Genomic DNA, 21,286 nt, shown 5'->3' with positions numbered 1-21,286 from the left:
AATTTAGGGAAACAACTCAAATGGTTACCAGTCGTAAACTCTAATGGACTCCCAAGTGGCTCTTCAAATTATTTTTTTAATTTAAATCTTATGCTACAAATATTGCTTAAAGTAAGTGATCCAGGTGAGCCCACAAACTTAGATTAATTTGGGGTCAGAGACTTAACCCAGTAGCTAAAATGAGTTTTGTAAACGTGAACCATGTCGTTGATAGGCAAAACTTTTACATAAATATTGTGAGCGCTGATCTTTACAAATATTAATCAGGGAGGCATCTTCTTAAGGAATTAAACTTCTGTTTATTGAATTCCAGGGTTAAAAATGATGACAGGGGAAATCATTTCTTTCCAATCCTTTTTAGCATGATCAGAGAGTTAAGCTGTGTCTAATTGGGCCTGTCGGGTCTGAAGGCGTTTACTCTTCGTAAACGCTGACTTTATTAGTCTGAGGTAATAGGCTTTGTGGGTGTGAAAGAAAACTGATCTTTGATCTTCTTTAATAAGAAACAGATGGAACCAAGCCTCAGTTAAGTTGTGGGCTATTGGCATTTTCAGTGAAGTGGTTTGTTAACAATAAATCACTGATTTGTATAAACTAAGGATGCTAGGGGCACTGGATATTGATCAGATTGTTATCTGTTCATAAAGGAAACCCAATAGAGATGAAGCTGATTTAATGTCAGCAGGTTTTATAGTCACTTCCAAATGAACTGAAGAAAAAGAATTTTAATTGCAAAGCTTAACTGGAAAGAAGTTGAAAGATGTGAGTAAATAGGAACAGTGGAAAAAATTCTTAAGTACCTTGGACGGAACCTACAATTTGAGTTTTATGATATTCAGGGTAAATCAGCATTTTACTTCATAATTTTAGACACAGCAATGTAACTGTATGACCCCCATGTTTTGATTTCCCAGTTTCTTAACTATACCAACTACAATGAACTCATTACATGGCTGTGCCTGCTGCTTTCTGTTTCTGTGTCCTATTAACACTATAGAGCCCCCAGGTCAATCTGTGAGCAAATCTGATACAGAGTGGGGGCTCCTTGTTTTGGGTTCTATGGCTCCAGGCTCACAGTTCTACTGCAGAAATTTGTATGTGCATTTTTCTGCGAAAAGGGCTCTGTAGCTTTCATCAGATCCTCGAAGGGATCTGTGACTCGCCAAAAGGTTAAGAGTACCCAGTCAAGAGAAAAAAAAGAATACTGAGTCAGTTTTCAGGGGCTGTGGTTTCTACAACAATATAGTTCTCCCACATTATATAGTTTATAAATATTTATAATCCCTTCTCCACTGCAGCCTTTAAGAAAGCAAAAATCATCTCCACTGTATAGTTGAGAAGATACCCAGAGCTAGAGGAATCTAGCTTTCCTCGATCCTGGTCCATTTTCTTTTGACCTCTATTCAAAAAATGGACCAAATGGAAAGTACTATGACATTTTGATAATAACCTGTTAGTTGTAACACCTCCCCACTGCTCCCCCGCCCCCGCGCTTTGCTTTTAGTTATGTTGGTGGTTTGTTTTTGGTTTCCTGGAACCCTAACATTAACATCTCTAATTCTTTGTTTTGCCTTGTTTTGAAACCAAAGCTCCAAAGACAAGATTATTGACTACTGATTGATTTAAACCTTTCATAAGACCCTCTAACTTGTTTTCCCGCACATAGACATTGTGAAATGATCTTTTCATTACTAAAACTTACGGTTTGGGGACGCCTGGGTGGCTCATTTAGGCGTCTGACTTCCGCTCAGGTCATGATCTCACGAACCGTGAGAAGTCGGAGGCTTAACCAACTGAACCACCCAGGCATCCCAGAATGATCCAGCTTTTTAAAACTACATTTACCCCTTCCTGCCTCCCCAACTAAGAAGGTAATTCTGTATTATCTCCCACCTCTACCCCATAATAGGCCATCACAATAACACACATGGTGTGTGTTATTACCCTCAGAGGTGCTGCAGTTGAAAAAGGTCGCTATTACCTCAAAGCTCCCTTCTAGCTCTTCCACCTTTCCTTACTGAAAGTTCATCAAACTTGAGTTACACAGCGGCCAGTGTAAGAGCTGCAAATATTGGGGCGCCTTGGTGGCTCGTTAGGTTAAACGTCTGACTTCAGCTCAGGTCATGATCTCGTGGTTCATGAATTGGAGCCCCGGGTCGGGCTCTGTGCTGATGTCGCAGAGCCTGGAGCCTGCTTCAGATTCTGTGTCTCCCGCTCTCTCTGCCCCTCCCCTGCTTGCTCTCTCTCAAAATAAATAAACATTTAAAAAATTTTTTAAAAAGAGCTGCAAATATTAACTTCTCAGCATACAATATTGGGGGTAAATTTCACCTGGTACTCTGAAGGACATTGAAGATATCCATATACATGATTTCTTAGCCATTTGGGCAAGAATTACTATGTTTTAGTCCCTTTTTCATAGACCACTGTGATTTGGAGGCCCTCCCCAGTGCAGCACCAAAGCCCAGGCTTCCTCGCCTGCAGTCAGCACACTACTGTTGATCACATGCAGGATTTGTCATAGTTAGCCAAGCTGTAACTCCTCAGGGACAAGAGTTTGCTCTGCTGCTCACTGTTGTATCACCTGTCACCGTATCTGGTTCATAGTAGCCATTCAATAAATATCCAGTAGATGACTGAATAAACATGAATTCGAGGAGAATAAGGGCCTATAACCAAAAAGCTTTTCTGTTGACTTGAGCGTATCCTAGTTGCTAAATACAGAAACAGAGAAGTCCCCGGAAGTCTTTTTGGGTAGTGCAAAGCTAATGATTATGAAACCCAAGGCTGTTTTGGGATTTGATTGGGACCACCCACTTAAATTTTAACGACCTAAGGCAAAATAAATCTGGTAGTACCCTCTCTGAGAATTAGGCTGACATGTAATCAGAATGTTTGGGTAATGATCTATTCCATTACTTATTTTCTGATTCACTTTTGTTCTGTTCCCTTATTGGAAAGCTCTTCAACATGAGCCCATTTTCCTGCCCAAGTAAAATTTAGTGAAAATTTTTTTGTGATTTAATATTTTATAGGGTCTCAGAACTGATCACAAACAAATACATGGTGTGTTATGGAAATGCTAATAGGAGATTAAGGACACTGAAATGAAAGTTGCACTTATCCAGAGTTGCCTTGTGCATAGGTAGTGTAGATGGTTAACCCATATGGTTTAATGTGAGAAGAGCTGAGAAGGGTCCTTTTCCCGGAAATCTCTCCCCTCTGGATTGTTCCAGTGCGTGAAATTCCACCATTTAGACTCTTTTCCAACCATTTAGACTCTTTTTTTAAGCTTATTTATTTATTTTGAGAGACACAGAGACAGAGCAGTGGGGAGGGACAGAGAGAGAGGGGGAGAGAGAGAATCCCAAGCAGGCTCCACGCTACCAGTGCAGAGCCTGATGTGGGCTCAAACCCATGAAACCACGAGATCATGACCTGAGCTGAAACCAAGAATCCAACACTCAACCAACTGAGCCACCCAAGAGCCCCCACCATTTAGACTCTTTGGATTAAGTAATTATCTGTATTCAATAATCTTCTTCTAAAAGGTAAATACTCAAAAGAGAGCTAACTCATTATCAATCCAAGTGACATCACTGGGTGATAAAAGATCATGTTCACTAGACAAGAACAGGTCACAGAACAAACAGCTGCTTTTTTTTTAAAATGGTGTCAAGGGTAGAGGTAGGTCCTGAGCAATGAATTCTGCCTGAGGGATGCAAAACTGAGTGGGTCACTGAGCTAGTAGTTGCATGAGAGTCCTGGGTGTTTGGAAAATAAGACACCAGATGGCTAGGAAGGGTACTGAAAGGAGAGATCCAAAGATACCACTTCAAATTAACCTCACCTACATCCCAACTTTGCCCAGCTAAGGTTTCTGCATGGACAACATGCAGTCTCTATATTTTTTTAAAGTTTATTTATTTTGAGAAAGAGAGAGAGAGAGAGAGGACATAGCAGGGGAAGGGCAGAGAGAGAGAGAGAGAAACCCAAGCAGGCTTCGCACCATCAGCACAGGGCGAGACGTGGGGCTCAAACTCACAAACCATGAGATCATGACCTGAGCTGAAATCAAGAGTCAGAAGCTTAACTGAGCTACCCAGGCACCCCTGTACTCTATATTTTTAAATCCAGTCTTTCCCCTGCATTCTTGTTGATTTCAACTCAGCTTCGAGGCTATGGAGATCATTTTGAGTCACACAGCATCATAACCATTCCCCCACAGGAGGAAGGCATCCACAGATTTATTAAGTGTGCCTTTTGTGTTTTTATCTAAGTTACTAGCTCTTAATCTTGGATCCAGGAAGTCTTAATTCATCTAAAACTGTACATGACACTTTGTGTATATAAATGTTTTTCTATGGAGAGGGGTCCAGAATTTTCAGCAGATTGTTGAGGTGATCCGTGACCTCAAAAAAAGTTGAAAACCACTGATTCAACTATTCACCAGTATTTTGAACAGAACATTGCTATTAAGGAAAGAGCTCTAAAAGACCACCAAGAGTGACTTCTTTCCTGCTCAGCACTGATCCATCAGAAATTTGGGGGTGTAGTAATTATTATGTATTAGTCTTTTTTCTTCTGATTTGCCTCTGTTATAAAACTGGAAGAGATAGGTGAATTACAGCTACCTTGGTGTTCTGGTCATTGAGATTTTTACACAGAGCTGGTGTTTTAGTTTTTAATCTTTAAATATTAGATCATTCTTAAAACCTTCATTATTTTGCTTCCTGGACCCATAAGATACTGTATACCATAATATTATATTTAATGCAAATGGAATTATATATTTTTTTAAGTTTATTTTAATTTATTTTGAGAGAGAGCACACGGAAGGGGCAGAGAGAGAGGAAAAGAGAGAGAATCCCAGGCAGGCTCCGTGCTGTCAGCACAGAGCCTGATGTGGGACTCAAACCCACTGACTGTGAGGTCATGACCGAGCTGAAGTCAGATGCTTAACTGACTGAGCCACACAGGCACCCCTTTTAAAAAAAATTTTTTAATGTTATTTATTTTTGAGAGAGCAAGAGTGCACATGCGAGTGGGGGTAGCTGAAAATTGACACATTAAAGAAAACACCTAAGTAAAAGCTGTTATTTCTCTCCATGGCTCTGGACATGTGTAATGTTAATTTTAAGTTCAACCTACCCTAAAACAAAAGACTCTACATGAATTAATGTACAAGTATGATCTCTACATAAAGGGCTTCACAGGGGCACCTGGGTGGCTCAGTTGGTTAAGCCTCCAAATTTGGCTCAGGTCATGATCTCACGGTTCCTGGGTTCAAGCCCTGTGTTGAGCTCCATGCTGACAGCTCAGGGCCTGGAGACTGTTTCAGATTCTGTGTCCCCCTCTCTATTAGCCCCTTCCCTGCTCATGCTCTCTCTCTGTCTCAAAAATAAATAAACATTAAAGAAAAGTTTTTAAGTAAGTAAAGGGCTTCACAGCTTAAGAAAATTCTCTACATGAAAATCTGGATGTGGTAAGTTAGAGATTCATTACTTCATTTAAAAACGATTCACCTTGGAAAGAAGTCAGATACAAAAAAAAGTACATACTGTATGATCCAATTTGTACAAAGGTCAAGAAAAGGCAAAGCTAATCTCTAATGATCAAAAGCAAATCAGTGGTTGCCTAGTTCCAGTGTGATGGGGGGATTGCACAAAATTGTATAGGAAACATTTTGGATTGATGGAAATGCACTATTTATTATTACTTTTGTTTATTTATTTTTGAGAGAGAGAGTGCTGTGAGCAGGGGAGGGGCAGAGAGAGGGAGACACAGAATCTGAAGCAGACTCCAGGCTCCAAGCTGTCAGCACAGAGCCCGATGTGGGGCCTGAACTCACAAAAGGTGAGATCATGACCTGAGCTGAAGTCGGACACCTAACCAACTAAGCCACCCAGATGCCCCTGGAAATTCCCTATTTAAATTGTGGTTTCATGGGTGTATCTACATCTGTCAAAACTCATCAAATTATACACTGGAAATAGGTGTGGTTTATTGTATGTAAAGTATATGTCAATAATGTTAATAAAACATTCACCTGAGGAGCATTAAAGTAAGATTTTATTAGTATTATTTATTGAACTTCAAAATAAGATAGAAACTCTGATTACAGATGAAAAAGTCTACCTATAAATTTCTTCAAGGTAGGACGTGGGTAAAATATGATCAATGGAAAAGACATTTTAACAGGTGGAGAAGAGGTGACATCAATGCACTTTAGTTAATATTTAGCATGTATACAAGAATAGTATCTATTCACGTGGAATATCCCAAAAGCGAAACAGATCAAATAATTAGTTTAGATTATCTAAAATAGATCTTAGGTGTTCATTTAAAACAGTTTCCCATTTCTGGCCCTTCCAAAGTAGATAGCATCGGACCCAGTAGTAACATAATATCTCATTAAAAGTGAAATTGTACATCCCCTATGATGTGTATTCACCAAAGGAAAATACTATTTGGAATTGTCTACTACCTGGAATGTACTACCTGTACATTATTTTCAATTTAAAATTTAGGTTATTTAAAAATGTTGCTATGCTCAAGATATTGTATAGCAGGGTGGGTCCTTGGGAAATCTAATGTGATAAATGAAACACTGATTTCAAGACCTAGTTTTAAATGCTATGTACCAATTAAGATGTACCCTTTACTTATTCTCCTCCGGAATTTTTGAGGATTGTTTTTTCTAATCTATGACAGAATGCTGGTAAACTCTTGTCTTTGGGGCCAATGTGAAATGTGAAAATGAATAGGGAAGCCTGGACGGCTGATCATAGAAATAATATGGACCCCAGTTAATGCCACCTTGTCATGTGTGCATGTGGAATGTAACAAAGTGTAGCTAAAAATAGAGAAATACGGTTTTCTGAAATACAAAGTAGATGTTGCTACAAAACACTTTCAACTGAATTAAAAATCACATGCCTTATCCTTAGTTATGCTTACATGTTAGTAAAATGATAAGTAATGCAGGAACCCTTGTGCTTATTTAGTAGTTATCTTGACCTGTTTATTTAGGATTGATGGTGGGAGCACCTTGTTAGAAGAGGGTTGGTTAGAATGGAGGGAGGTGATGGGAGATTGGTTATGTTAGCTGAATTCCAAATCCCAATTATGGGTTCCTTAGTGATGAACACTACTTAGGCTACCGGCCTATGGCTTATTCGCTCCCTTTTCCTTGCCACTCAAGGGCTGGATGCCAATCCCGGGCTCAGGCTCAGGCTCAGGCTCAGGCTCCGGCTCCTGCTCCTGCTCTATCTCAACCTCAGGCACCAGAACAGGCTCAGGACCCAAGGCAGGCTGTGGAGCAGGCTCCTGGACAGGCTCAGGCTCGGGGTTAGGCTCACAATCTGGTCCCAGGATGGTATCAGGTTCATTCTCATGGATGGAAGGTGGCAGAGGCGCTTCTAGGTGGGTAACGTCTTCAGCTGGTATGACCTCGCACTCTGTACTTTGTTTTATCTTTGCCATTGGTCTGCAGGAAGAAGGCCCAAGGAAGAAGGAGTTAGGGTATGCCATTTCACATGGAACCACAGATTGTGTCGCTTCAGTGACCATGGGTTCCAATCTGTTCAAGACCTCTGTGATTTCTAATATTCTGACTCATTGTCAGACCACGAGTTCATTTTGTCTCCTGACCAGAAAGGATAGATCTCAACAATATAAAGAGAGTTCAAGAGAGAAAAGCCAGTATTCAAAAGGTAGGAAAAGTAATGTCAGGACGAAAGGGTCTAAATAATGTGTTTGAGGGCCAAATCCATGGCTCTGAGCCACCGCTAGCTCTCACTCTATCTAGCACAATACATACATAGTTGTGCACAATACAATACATAGTTGTGGAAGCATAGAAATGGAGAGAGAAACAAAGGAACGAGTGTGATACACATTCAAGAAGAAATAGCAGAGTGGTCAAGAGAGTGGGCTGTGGTCAGAGCCACATGCCGATTTCCATGGGCCACAGGCACTCTTGCCTTCATGGTCCTCTTGTTCCAGGAAAAATGTGAAAAATTATTTTTTTATGACCATGTTGGTAGAAAGACGAGTATATCAGCATGATATATTAACACATTTTCTTAGACCTAAAAGGGTTGTTGCAGTGGTTCAATGAGTTGATACACATAAAGCGCTTAGAACGGAGTCTGGCACACAGGTCTCAAGAAATGGTGGCCATCATCGTTCTCCATATAAGCAGTGAGAGTGAGCAGAAAGATACCCCCAACATGTTAAGCTAAAAAGAGCAATTAGGAAGAGCTGTCAAGTAAAGGCAACAAAATAAGATCTTACTCAAGTTCTGTGGTGGTTTTCGAATTTCTCTTCCTTCCTTTCCCCTTTCCCTTCGCCTTTGCCTTGCTCTTTGCGAAGCACACAACAGAGATGATAATGGTGGCACCTACTACGGTGCCCACCAATGCCCCCAAAATGATTCCAACTTCTGGATCTGGAAGATATAAGCTGCTGGTTGGTAAAGTGGAATGTACTGTCTGCCTTTTACATGTGCATTTGTGACCAGTGCAGAATATCTACAGCATTCATACAGTGGGAAAATGACTTGTGGAGCTCGGAAACCCCGAGAACTCGGCCAGACTCATAAGGGGAGAAGAAAGATGACTGGCTTGACTATGTTGCTTACCCATTCACATTGATACACATAAGAAGACATATGCCTACGGGGGGAGGTCACTTTCAAAATGGGGCTTAGAGAAGTGGGTTTTCAATGGGCATCTTCTCTTGTTTTTGCTTTTTTAAAATGTTTATTTAGAGAGAGAGCGTGCATGGGCACATGCGCATGCGCATGCACACACACACACACACACACACACACACACACACAGGGGAGGGGCAGAGAGAGACAGAGAGAGAGAATCCCAAGCAGGTTCCACACTCAGCATGGAGACCAATGTGGGACTTGATCCCCCGACCCTGGGATCATGACCTGAGCCAAAACCAAGAGTCGGACACTCAACCAACTGAACCACCCAGGCACCCCATCAATGGGCATCTTCTTGACCAATGAAAACCTGTGGAGCTACAATCTGGTAACCAGAGAAATGACCTCTGTTACAGGCAGGGACGTTTCGCCAGGCTTATTCAGAGCATAGGTGAAGTAGTTCCCTAAAAACCTCTCCCACAGATTCCATGCTCCCCAAGGAGCCTCGTGCATTCCGACCACTGGAAAAAGATGTGCCCCTTTCCATGAACAGGCATCTGGTTTATTAGATCAGTCTATGGAACAACCCAACAAATGTGAGATGACCCAGCTGAGCACCAGACCTTCCAGCACTAAAGTTCTGTCCCTGGGGGACCCTGTCTGAGCTCCAGGGGGCCCGTCCCCATCTGCCTCCCTTCAAATAAGACTGAACATCTTATACTTTGAGATAAGAGGCTAGTTGAGTTCGTTGATCATCATTTCGACTTTTTATGGTTAAAGGAATCCATGCGTGTAAATTGCAAAGTGAAATGAATGATTTGACTAGACTTCTAGCAAAGAAACAGCAGTCCCTTCCTTCTCCTCTCCCCATCTCTGTGTCCCATTCACTAGAGGCAACCACTCATCTCTCTCTCTTTTTTTTAAATCATCTTGATATTTGCCCCCATGTTTCTATTATGCTTGTTCTAATTCTCCAATTTTTGTCCTTTTTTGATGACTTCCTACCCTGGAAGGTGAAGATTGTATTCTTATACCCACCCCCCACCCACATTCTCCTGATAATATATATAGCACAAGTTGTTTTTATATCAAAGTTTGCAGTATGCAAATGTTCACAGCTTTGGAACATAGTATATATATTATGATTCTGGTACATTTACAATTTTTCATTGAAGTTCATTATTACTTCATTTGGGGATTTTTTTTTTAAATGTATTACTACTAACCCCCCAAATTTCCACCCAAACTATTAAAAGTCCTTTTCTTAGATTTACATAGGTCAGATAATCTATCGGTTTCTTTTTTGTTGTGGAGGGGGGGGTGCAGAAAGAGAGAGAAGCGGGGCTCACCAGAAGCAGGGCTCATGTTTACCTGAAGCGGGGCTTGAACTCACAAAGCATGAGATCATGACCTGAGTCAAAGTCAGAAGCTTAACTAACTGAGCTACCCAGGTGCCCTTTATTGGTTTCTTATGTTTTTCCCCCTTGGAGACGTCCCTTCTGGAGCCCTCCATCCTCCTCCCCCAGCATGGACTGTTCGTTCTCCTAAGCCTGCTGCTGTACTGTCATCCCTCTCCTGCCTTTCACCTTCATCCCTATTTTCTAGATAAAGAAACAGGTTTTGCAAGTTCTTTCAAGATCCAGCTCAAGTAGCACTTTTTTTGGTAGAGTTGCCTGGGTTCTATAAGCATAATTGTTTCTTCTTTGGTGTCCTAGAGACCCTGTACAGACCACTATTATAGCATTTAAGACATTTTACTGTGTCCTTCTAGTTAAACTGTGAGTTCTTGAGTGTAAGACATGTATCTTACTAACCTCTGTATCTCTATCACCTATGATAGTTCCTGGCAAATAGTAGATATCCAATTAATTTTTGAGGGAGGAAGATAGGGAAGCAGGGAGGGAAGAGAAGGGAAGGGAAGGGAAGGGAAGGGAAGGGAAGGGAAGGGGAAGTGAGCAGGCAGTCAAATGCCAAAATCATTTAAAAAAGTATTTGAGTGGAAGCAAGGTTCAAGTACAACTGCTGAGTCTCTACATGTGCAGTATAACTGTACCCTTGGAAAAGCAAAACAGGATTGGGAAAGATATAGAGACACACAGAAGAAATGATCAAGGGACTGTGGTAGAATGAGAACACAGACAAAGACCAAAAAGATGTCCCTTCACCTTTGAATAGAAATTAGCTGAATGAAGAAGCAACCTGGAATTGCAAAATGTTTTTGTTTTTTCTTAAGTTTATTTATTTATTTTTAGAGAGAGAGAGAGCACAAGCAAGGAAGGAATAGAGAAAGAGAGAGAGAGAGAGAGAGAGAGAGAGAGGATCCCAAGTAGGCTCTGCACTGTCAGCGCAGAGCCCAACACAGGGCTCAAACTCAAGAACCGTGAGCTCATGACCTGAACTGAAATTAAGAGTTGGATGCTTAAGGGACTTGGCCCCCCAGGCGCCCTTGTAAAACTCTCACCTCTTTGTTTTCAAGTTTCTTTATTTATTTTGAGAGAGAGTGGGGGGAGGGGCAGAGAGAAAGTGTTTGATTCAGGACAAGTGGAAGGAAGAAACCTTAACTTCACAGGAGAGCAATGGTCCAAGGGAACTGGCCACCTGGATACGGTATATGCTTAAGTCACAGATCCAAGTGAGTTAGAAATAATGAATAGGTGACATGATCCTAAGTGTTATTAAGTGACCATTCAAAGGTGTGGCAAGGTAGCCCTTGTGACAGCTTGCCCCCGATTGGCCCAATTTTACAACTCCGGGCCCTCAACTCTGTGCTTAGTAACTGAGCACCTTTGAACTGGAAGGTTGTGTTTGTTTTGGGTGTTTTGTTTTGTTTTGATAGAAAGAGAGCATGTGGACGTGCACCTATAAGCGGGGGAGGGCAGAGAGAAAGAGAGAGAGAGAGAGAGAGATTGAGAATCCCAAGCAGGTTCCACAACCAGGACAGAGCCCAGTGGAGGGCTGGATCTCATGACTGTGAGGTCATAACCTGAGCCAAAATCAGGAGTTGGAAGCTGAACAGACTGAGCCACCCAGGCACCCCTGAGAGGTTGTGGTTTAAAGGCATCCTGGCTGTGCCAGTCACTAACTGGATGACCTTGGGCAAGTCACTTAACTCCTTGAGTTTCAGTCTCCTTTTCAGTAAAATTAGGCTAACAGTACATTGTGCCTCCTCAGCAGGGTGGTTGGAGGATTGAGTGAGATAACGCTCACCACACCTGGCCATGTATCTGGCACACCATTTGTGCTCCACAAATATTAGCTGTAGGTACAAGTGCTATTATTGCTATTATTAGAGACAGATCTTAACAAATTACTGATGAACTGGAAAGTTTGTGAGCTCCGTATGTGACACAGATTGCTAGTTTCACCAGGATTCACCAACAGCATCACAAAGAAAATTCGTTCTGGTAATATCAATGGGGCTGCTGTTTTATTTACTAAATAGTAATATCTACTTTCTAGAAATGTTATGAGGGCTAAACAAAATTTTTGTAAATGACTTAGGGCAGATTACAGCACATATTAAGTTATTAGATTTTAGGATAGTAATTCATCATATCAACCTATAAATAAACCACCAAAGTCTCCAGAAAGGCAGGAAGGACTAACCAGGGATCCTAATTCATTTACTGGGTTGGCAGGCCCAGGATACTTGACCTAAGGAGAAACTATTGAAGTTGGATGATCAACTCACGTGAAGAAGTTAGGTCAATTTCGCAGGAACTATTGCCAAGGTTGTTGATAGCAGTGCACAGGTAATAACCTTGTTCAAAATTGGTCAGATTTCCAATAACCAAAATCCCGGTGGCTGGGTCTGTCAGAAACAGGAAACAGACTTTTGAAATCTCTTATGTGGCGACAGATCATAACAATGTAGCAGAATTGCTCAATTCCCACCCACATCCCTACATTGGCCTCCCTTCCCGGAGATGTTCTGGATCCAACTAGACCCTGTGGGACTATTCCAAAGGTAGCCCATCTGGAACCATCCCTATTCTCTCCATACCCACCACCTCCGAGCCAAAAACAGGCTTGACTTCTACAGGCTGGGGATAAGACCAGACCATAGTCATCTTGTTAGGAGATCTTTTGACATCCCCTTTCCAGAAAAATTGAAGACTGAGTTCTAAAGATGAGCAACCAGCCCCACACACATACTGTCAGCCAACCACACACACCACACCTTGCCAGGGGCTGTGGAGGACGGTACTTTTTTTTAAAGTTTATTTATCCTGAGAGAGAGAAAGAGACAGCATGAGTAAGGGAGGGCAGAGAGGGAGGGAGACAGAGAATTCCAAGCAGGCTCCGTGCTGTCAGCACAGAGCCCGACCCGGGACTCAAACTCATGAAACTGTGAGATCATGACCTGAGCTGAAACCAAGAGTCAGAAGCTTAACTGACTAAGCCACCCAGGGTCCACAGAGGGCTGTACTTACTGAAGTTTTCTTTCACTGGGACGATGTCTCCTCCTTCAACTTTATACCAGTAGTACACAGGGGAAGGTGTCCCAAGGACCGAGAGGCAAGAAAGAGATATAGGATGGCCAGTTTCTGGTAGTCCTTGGATGCTGCAAAGGGGCTTAGAAGGTTTGACTGTAAGGCAACGACAAAGAGTAAACATCCTGAGGGGGGAAGCACTCTGTAACAACTGCAGTCACCTCCTCACTGTCATTTTGTAGAATGTGCGCGCTCCATTTTTAAAGCTTTGAAACGTTAGTTTGACAGTTTTCTGATTGTACCACCAGGTGGGGGTAGAGCACTTCAGGTTCAAGGGCCTTCCAGTCACCAGGCCATTAAGATTCTAACAGCATCTCTTCTGTCGGCCTCCTCCCCAGATTCATAACCATGAATCTCGCATTGTCTTAAAATATGCCTTTATTAAAACTGCCAAATGTAAGCAAACACTAAACGACTAAGGACAGAGTTTACACTTTTGAAGCACAGTTTTAAAGGAAAATAGGACCCTTAAATACGTTGTAATAAGTTGTTAATTATTCTTTTTACAAAATTTGTTTTACTAATGCTATATTTTTCCTTTCCTTTATAAGTCTTTTTTGACATTAATTTCTCTGGGGATGGGTGACACAAAACTATTGGAGGGTTTGAATTTGCCTGTGTGCCTCATCGGTAGGGGAAGCCCATTTTGAGAGGATGTGTTACGTGAAGCTGAGATCTTTATTTATCTTTCACTCCACGTGCATTTACTTGTTTGCCTTCTATGTGCCTGGCACTGGACAAGGCACCAAAAATTCAAGAGTAACCCTGAAACACTTCTGAAGTGGGGTGGGGGGAGTAGTGAGAGATGAGGCCAGAGAGCAGCAGAGGCCATAGCTTGGAGAGCTTTGTATTTCGTGTATTTGTCTTAAGTTTATTTATTTATTTTGAGAGAGAGAAAGCACAAGTGGGGGAGGGGCAGGGAGAGAATCCCAAGTAGGGTCCACACTGCCAGCGTAAAGCTCAACACAGGGCTCCAACCCACGAACCATGAGATCATGACCTGAGCCAAAGTCAGACACTTAACCGACTGAGCCACCCAGGTGCCCCTCATGTGTTTTATACAGAGAGCAGGAGCATCATGGAAGGAATTTAAATAGGGGAAGGACAACGGTCATTTTTAATGCTTTAGTTGATTTGCTTGCTCTCTGGGGGTGCGAGGAGGGAAAATCGTCACAAGGTATCAAGGAAGTAGAATCGACAGGACATAGTGACCAGAAGAATAGGGGGCATGAAGAAGAAAGTGTAGGCAATGATGATTCCTAGGTTTCTGATTTGGACAGCTGGGTACATGAGTTTGTCATCCTGAGATAAAGAATACAGAAGGAGCAGGTTTTCAGGAAAGGAGGGCAGAGGAGGAAGGGGTGACGATAAGGTCAGTTTGGGACATACTGAGTTCTAGCTGTTTATGAAAACATCTCCGTGGAGAAGTCCCATGGGAAAGTGAGAATCTGAATTTCCTCATTCATCTTGCTGCTCACAGCTTATTCGAAGCCTCGTGTTACATGTAGATAATAATCTAAATTCCAATACTTACCAACTCACCTTCCTTCTCTTCACCTAGGCCTGAAACCCTCCAAAGACACAGCTTCTCTAGCTCAGGCCAGTTATACCTTGAATGCTCTGGACTCCCCCAGCTCTCCAGCTCTCAGTTTGGAGGCAGCAGTTAAGAGCACAGTTCTGGATCTGCATAGACTGCTCGCTCTGCAGTTTTACTCTAGATGGTGTTTAGGCAAGTAACCTAACATAACCACCCCTCAGCTGACTCCTCTGTAATCCAAACCATCCAAACATATTGGATACTATATATCCTAATATATTGACTTTATCTCTGACTAATCCAAATATATTGAATTTATGCAAATAAAATAATTCCTATAAATGCCTTGCACATGGACTTGCTGTTGGGCATGGTCTCCTACATTTTGTGGCCTGCTAACTGAAGTTAAGCTTCCAGTCTCGGACTCTAACCCACTCTACACATGAGTGAGAAGACGGATGCAGCTGTAGCTCTTTGACACCCTTCACTAGCCCCATTGTTTAAACAGGTGTTTTTTAAATTAAAGTAAGTATTTTTTCTATTTAGCTCTTTATTCTCTTTTCCTTACCCCATGGCAACTGTCACTAGATTTAGAAACTGATTATCACCATGATGATTTGATCGGATCGCCTTTACAGCAGAATAGAGCATTATGAGCATAAAATTAAATGGGGAGTGTTTCTAGAGCCCAGAACCAAACCCAGATAGGCTTTTTTTTCCCCCCGCTGGACACATTTCTCTCATTTTATTTTTTTATTAGCAAAACACTTAGCGAATCACTTTGAACCACATCCCAAACCTATATATTTTCTAAAGCTACTGAATCAGGATGGGATTGCCATTTCAACCAGTTAACATCCCCAGTAGAACTTGGATGTTTCACTGGCATAGCCATTGATCTACCATTTAGCATTATTGCTTTCAACAGAACCGGGTTGGGAGGAAGAGGCTTACCTCACAAAGTAAATAAAAATGCTTCATTGTGTTCTCAAGCCTTCTCTAAATTCATCGTTTTCTTTTTATGTGCCAAATCACAGAAGGAATAGGGTGCTTATTCCAAATGTATACAAAATAATTATTCAAACTTCTATCTGGGTATTTTTCAAAGCTTCATTTTCCAAGGCTGTCATACCTAATGGATATCTCTCAAATGAATGGTCGTCCAAACCACCTGCGCCTTTGCTCACTGCTGTTTCCTTTACCTAAACTGTGTCCTGCCACCCCAGCCCCTATTTTCTAAACTTTTGGAGGGCTGAAACCCTGTCTTTTCTATCTTTCCATCACCATTGTGTAACACAGTAACTGGACACGTGTTCAGGATTTGTTGAATGAATTTATGCATGAATGAGCAAAAGCATGGGATCTACGTCCATCACTGGGTAATGGAATGTCTCTGGGAAATTCATTGCTAGGAAGAGTGATCTCTAAGGAAATATCAACACCTCTCCCCACAGCTGGCCTCCTTACTCCCCACAGCCCCCACCATGCCCAACTCCTCAGACAGAGGCTTGGCTTCTTTAGGTTGTTTCTGGTCAGAAGGACAACCCAGAGCCAGGGAGCAGCAGAAAAACTTTAGAGGGCTAATTCCCCCAAATGCTTTGAAAGTTGAATCTCCAGTATATCATTTGATCCTCAAACCTGTAAAGACAGGGCAGAGATTACAACCCCATCTCCAAATGGCCAGAGAAAAGTGGACTGACTTGCCTGAGGCTACTGAGGAGTGGAGTATGAGCCAGAACCTAAGCCTTCTGACCCCCAGCATATATACCACACTGTTTAGCTCCCATGTACATGACTAGTCTTCCAAACTGGAGCACCAACTCTCCCAGGAAAGGGCTTGTAATTCTCTTGTCTTCCCCCTGTACCCCAATGCCTAACATGGGGCTCAGCAAAATAAAAGCATGATTGAGCTACCCCACTCTTAAAAATCAGCTCCTGATGACCTTTCCCTCTTTTCCAGTTGGGTAGATGTGGGCAAACCTCACAATTCATTTTGGGCATCACCTGGGAGGCAAGCTCAGATGATTCTGGATGGTTCTCCTGGATGTGCACCTTGTTACCAACTACTGCTTTTCCAAGCTAGTCAATTATCAAGTCACTGGTTGGATCTAGTTCCTTCTTTCCTGTGATGGATGTACACAGCTCAAGAGGAACAATGACTGGATCAGCTCCATTTGGGATTACTTAGAAATGGGAGATCCCTTAGCTCAAATGGTTGATTGGTGAGGTTTGACAGTCCTTTCGTTTCTCCCTTCAGTACTTCCACAGGCCCGCAACAGGAGCAAAACTCTCATTGTCCTTTTAGAGACTGGAAGGAGTGCTAGAAACCACCAAAAATTGTGAACTCTCCAAGAGCAGAAACTATGCCTCCATCACTGTAAACCTCATGGGTTCTGGCACAAAATAGGCACTCAATAAATACTGTATAAATGAACCACTCCAAATGCATTTGAAAAGCAGATATGACTTGCTGAGTGCCACATAACAAATATCTGTATATAAATAAATTCTCACTATGGCTTAACATGTGGTCCTTTCTCCAAATAGTGCTAACTTTTTTTTAAAAAATATAATTTAGTGTCAAGTTAGCTAACATACAGTGTATACAGTGTGCTCTTGGTTCCGGGAGTGGAATCCCATGATTCACTGCTTACATACAACACCCAGTGCTCATACCAACAAGTGCCCTCCTCAATGCCCATCACCAATTTTCCCCTCTCCCCCGCCCCCGCATTTTAAAAGGGGCTCTCCTGCCTTTATTCAAAAGAATGATTTAATGGTGGGAATTGTGCCCGGTTTGGGAGAGATAATAAATTGACAGTTCTCTCCCCCAGGTAGGACTGGCTCCAATTGGAGGTTCCCTCTGAAGGAGTTGCTAGTGATCATTTAGTGGCAACTGTGCATTGTCCCTCTGTTCCCATTCTACCCATCAGAGATACGGATCCCGGAGGTTGGGTTATCTTCTGCTTTCTGCCATTTTGGCAACACGGTTTCAACGTGTTTTGTGAGTGATTTCTCAGTGTTACTATGAAGGTTGGGATGGTGGTGTGTTTCTCTTTCCCTGCTAATAAAAGGAGCCGGGAGGATATTTACCCCCTGGGACTTAATTAGCACCATAACTCACTGCTCATTTAAGGTCTTAGTTGTTCCAAGAAGAGAAAAAAACAAACAAAAAAAATTGCCCGTACCTAACACATTGACTTTGAGGATGCCTTGATTTTTTCCAACAAAGTCAGGGGGGTTGTTAACATCACAGACGTAGACACCACTATCTGTTGGTTGCATATGTGAAATAGTGATAGATGCGTTATCTGGGTCGTTGGACCCTACAATCCGACCTTTAAATTGCCCGATGGCTGTAGCTTGTCCACCTTCAGAATAGTAAATCTAGGACATAAAAATGACAGAAATGAGAATTGGAGAGTGGCCAAGGCTAAGGTAAGCTACCCAGAAGCACCCTCTATCCGATGTCACCTTTGTTGGTAAGAGGCAACATCCCCACCCATCCTCTCCCGCAGGGAACAGATCCCATGGCAAAAGTTGCCCAAGCCAGGAGGGTGCTTTAGCTTTCTCACAGGTGTGCGCAGCCACCTCCTCACTTGTGCACAAAACAGTTCTATGATGTCATCAGAGCAGTGATGCATGCCCATCTGACAGATGATAAACAGCTGGAGCTGACAGGATTCAACTCCTACGCTTTGGCTAGATCAAGATGCTCACCTGATGACCCTACCTGGAGGAAACTCACTGCCTAAAACACAAATGCCTGATGGGAAACCAAAACCATCATCCTCCCCCCCCCCGCCCCTGACTTTATAGACTTTGTTTGATTTGAGTTTACTTTACTCAGTGGGACTGCAAGAATATCTGGTTTTCCTAAAGTTAGAGTATTCATACACACATACTCCTTTGGAGAAGTGAACTTGGGTTTATCCTGCTTGTTAGAAGAGAAACATTTCATAGCAGAAAGGCCCCTGAGAAATCATCTGGTCCCATCCCCTCATAGTGGCCTAGGAAGTGCTTCGTCAATGGCAGCTAGTACCATTCTCCTCACGTGGAAGGAGGCAGAACTGGAGTTATTCTTTCATTTAGACAAATAAGGGCACTCAAATCCAGAAAGATTAAATGGCTCACCCGAAGTCACAGGATTCATTTATTATTATTATAATTTACCACAGTCAAGGAAGACCTGGATTCTAGTCTCATCTCTAGTAGAGATATGAATAGTTAGATCATAATGGCAACCGTGGGAGCGGCATGGTGAGGTGGAAAGAGGCCTGATCTAGGAATCAGATGGTCTGGGCTTTAGCCACAGCTCTGCCTCTGACTGTGACATAGTCAGGGAAGGTGGCCTCTGGTTATGCCTCCATGGCAACCTGTGATAAGAAACTTTGTGATAAGAAACTCTGTTATTTAATCATCTTTCCAACCTTGAGTTTCCACATCTGAAGGAGGAGCCCAAGCAAGATCGTCCAAATTATGAGATGTATTCCCCAAGTCTAGGCACATAAGTTGATTTTAGGTGGCACATAAATGAAAAGTTATTACAAAGACACATATCTAGCACATCAAGTCTGTGACTTCATGGATATTATTGCTTAGGGTGACACTAAGATATTTTTAAAATTTGAAGAAACCAAGTCAATATAGAAAATGACATTAAATAATACTGCTGGGGGCGCACAATTATGACAAAAATCATAAAGACATAAGGGGTTGAAGCTTGGGTATCACAGGACTAGGTGATCCCTAAGATTTCTTCATTGTACACAGTCTATGCACACACTTTGTTAGTTTTATATAAATGTGTGTTCAAGTGATTGTTTATTATTTAATAAACTGGTATTGCGCTAGTCCAGTAGAACTAATTAATGTTTTCATAAAATGTACTTAAAGAGCCTTATTCATTGAATTCACTCTTGTAACATTTTAGAAGAAACTGAAGCCCAGAGAGGGAAAAAAAAAAAGACACACACAAAGTTTACAGCGGGGAAAGATCTAGCACCCAGTTCTTCTAATTCCTTGTCCAGTGCTATTTACCTTAATAGGATGAGGGAGGGAAGGCAATCAGCAAACCAAAAAATATTATCAAGATAAATTCAGATATATTCCCCTTCAAATAGCAAGCCAATATATTTTTAAACTAAAGCAGAAAGGTAGATTCTGAGGGAAAATTCAAAGAGCATATTGAAGGAGAAAAAAACCTGTTTCTCTCCCCGAGTTCTCTAATATCAACTAGCTTTTTTTCCTGCTACAAATGAGCCATTTATAATTCAATTTGTCCACTCACACCTACTGAAATCACTAACTTTTGTCCCAAAGGAGTCTTGTTGGACTTACAAACTGGAAAGTCAACATTAACACAAGGTATCCCAGTGGTCCAGGAGGAGGTTCAGCTCATCAAAGGTCTATTACCTTAATCTGGGTTAACACCCAAGCTATCCGGCTTTCCATTTCACTAGCCAGCATTGGGCTTATTTACTTTCTAGTCAACAATTTGAGGTCCTGTGGACTTTTACCTGAAACACATCCTGCGGTCCCTCAAGGAAGCCCTTCTACACCTTAGACATCTGGCTGCTACCCCTGCTCCTGGGAAGACTGGGGGAGGGGTGAGTCAGCCTGTCTTATGCTGTGGCCTGGCGACATCACAACAAGATACATCAGTCCTGCCTACAGCCCTCAGCCAGTGCCAGAGGGTAGGGAGAAAATATCTGGTTTCTGCAGAGAGCAGAGACCCAAGAAAGCATGTTTTAGGCCAGGACTAGAACATTCAAAGAAGCCACTGTAAAAGTCACAGTGTTGGTTATGAAGCAAGGTGCAATGAGCAGGTAAGTCATGAGGCCCTGGACTTGTAACTTCCCTGTAAAAAGGACCTTCACCGGAGCGCCTGGTGGCTCAGTCGGTTAGATGTCCAACTTCTGCTCAGGTCATGATCATGCAGTTTGTGAGTTCAGGCCCCGCGTTGGGCTTTGTGCTGATGGCTCAGAGACTGGAGCCTGCTTCAGATTCTGTGTCTCCTCCTCTCTCTGCCCCTCCCATGCTCGTGCTCTGTCTGCCTCTGTCTCTCAATAATAAAATAAAACGTTAAACATTTTTTTTTAAAAAAGGACCTTCACCAACGCTTCTACCCAAGCTCCTCACACTGTAACCTCATATATATATCTTGCCCTTTCACAAATAATACTAAAAGGTGTCAGGGATAGGAACAGAGGTGAGGAGGGATAACAATGGGCACCTAAAAGGGAAAGGCCTGGCCTGAGAAGGAAAGTCCTCAGGGCTAGCCAGTGGCCAGACACAGAGATGGAGGGACTTTTCTGTTAGGGGAAGTCCATGCTGTCACACTGTCCTTGTAAAGAAAAAAAAAAAAAAAGGAATGTTTTCCTGAAACTGCTTATCTAATCACACAGGAAGTACTGAAACGTGGTTCCATTTGCCACAAAAGAATAACTCTTTTAAAAATCAAAGCTGAACAATGGCCAAGACCCAGCCCATGATCCTGTGAGGCTTGTACCTTTTCAAAGAAAGTATATTGTCAGTTTAGAGATCAAAGCAACTGAGGTCCAGGAAAAGCCATGGATGTTCAACAGGCCATAT

General features: G+C 42.3%; 1 protein-coding gene across 2 annotated transcripts in view; it reads right to left on the bottom strand.

Annotated features, from left to right (window-relative positions):
• Positions 1-6,054: 6,054 nt before the first annotated feature.
• The window catches only part of VSIG1 (V-set and immunoglobulin domain containing 1), a 37,704-nt gene continuing 22,472 nt past the window's right edge, over positions 6,055-21,286 (bottom strand). For both annotated transcript variants that reach the window (XM_004000785.5, XM_006943913.4), the window contains 5 exons: positions 17,881-18,079; positions 13,096-13,251; positions 12,354-12,473; positions 8,299-8,452; positions 6,055-7,489 (listed from right to left, as the gene is read on the bottom strand). In XM_004000785.5, coding sequence (XP_004000834.1) covers positions 7,168-7,489; positions 8,299-8,452; positions 12,354-12,473; positions 13,096-13,251; positions 17,881-18,079 — 951 coding nt within the window. In that variant the 3' untranslated portion in view covers positions 6,055-7,167. The remainder of the gene's footprint in view (positions 7,490-8,298; positions 8,453-12,353; positions 12,474-13,095; positions 13,252-17,880; positions 18,080-21,286) is intronic.

The sequence above is a fragment of the Felis catus genome, chromosome X (assembly GCF_018350175.1).
Source record: "Felis catus isolate Fca126 chromosome X, F.catus_Fca126_mat1.0, whole genome shotgun sequence".
In the NCBI taxonomy this organism is placed as follows: Eukaryota; Metazoa; Chordata; class Mammalia; order Carnivora; family Felidae; genus Felis; species Felis catus.
The sequence above is the reverse complement of the archived record's forward strand: the minus strand, read 5'-3'. Positions and strand labels throughout refer to the sequence as shown.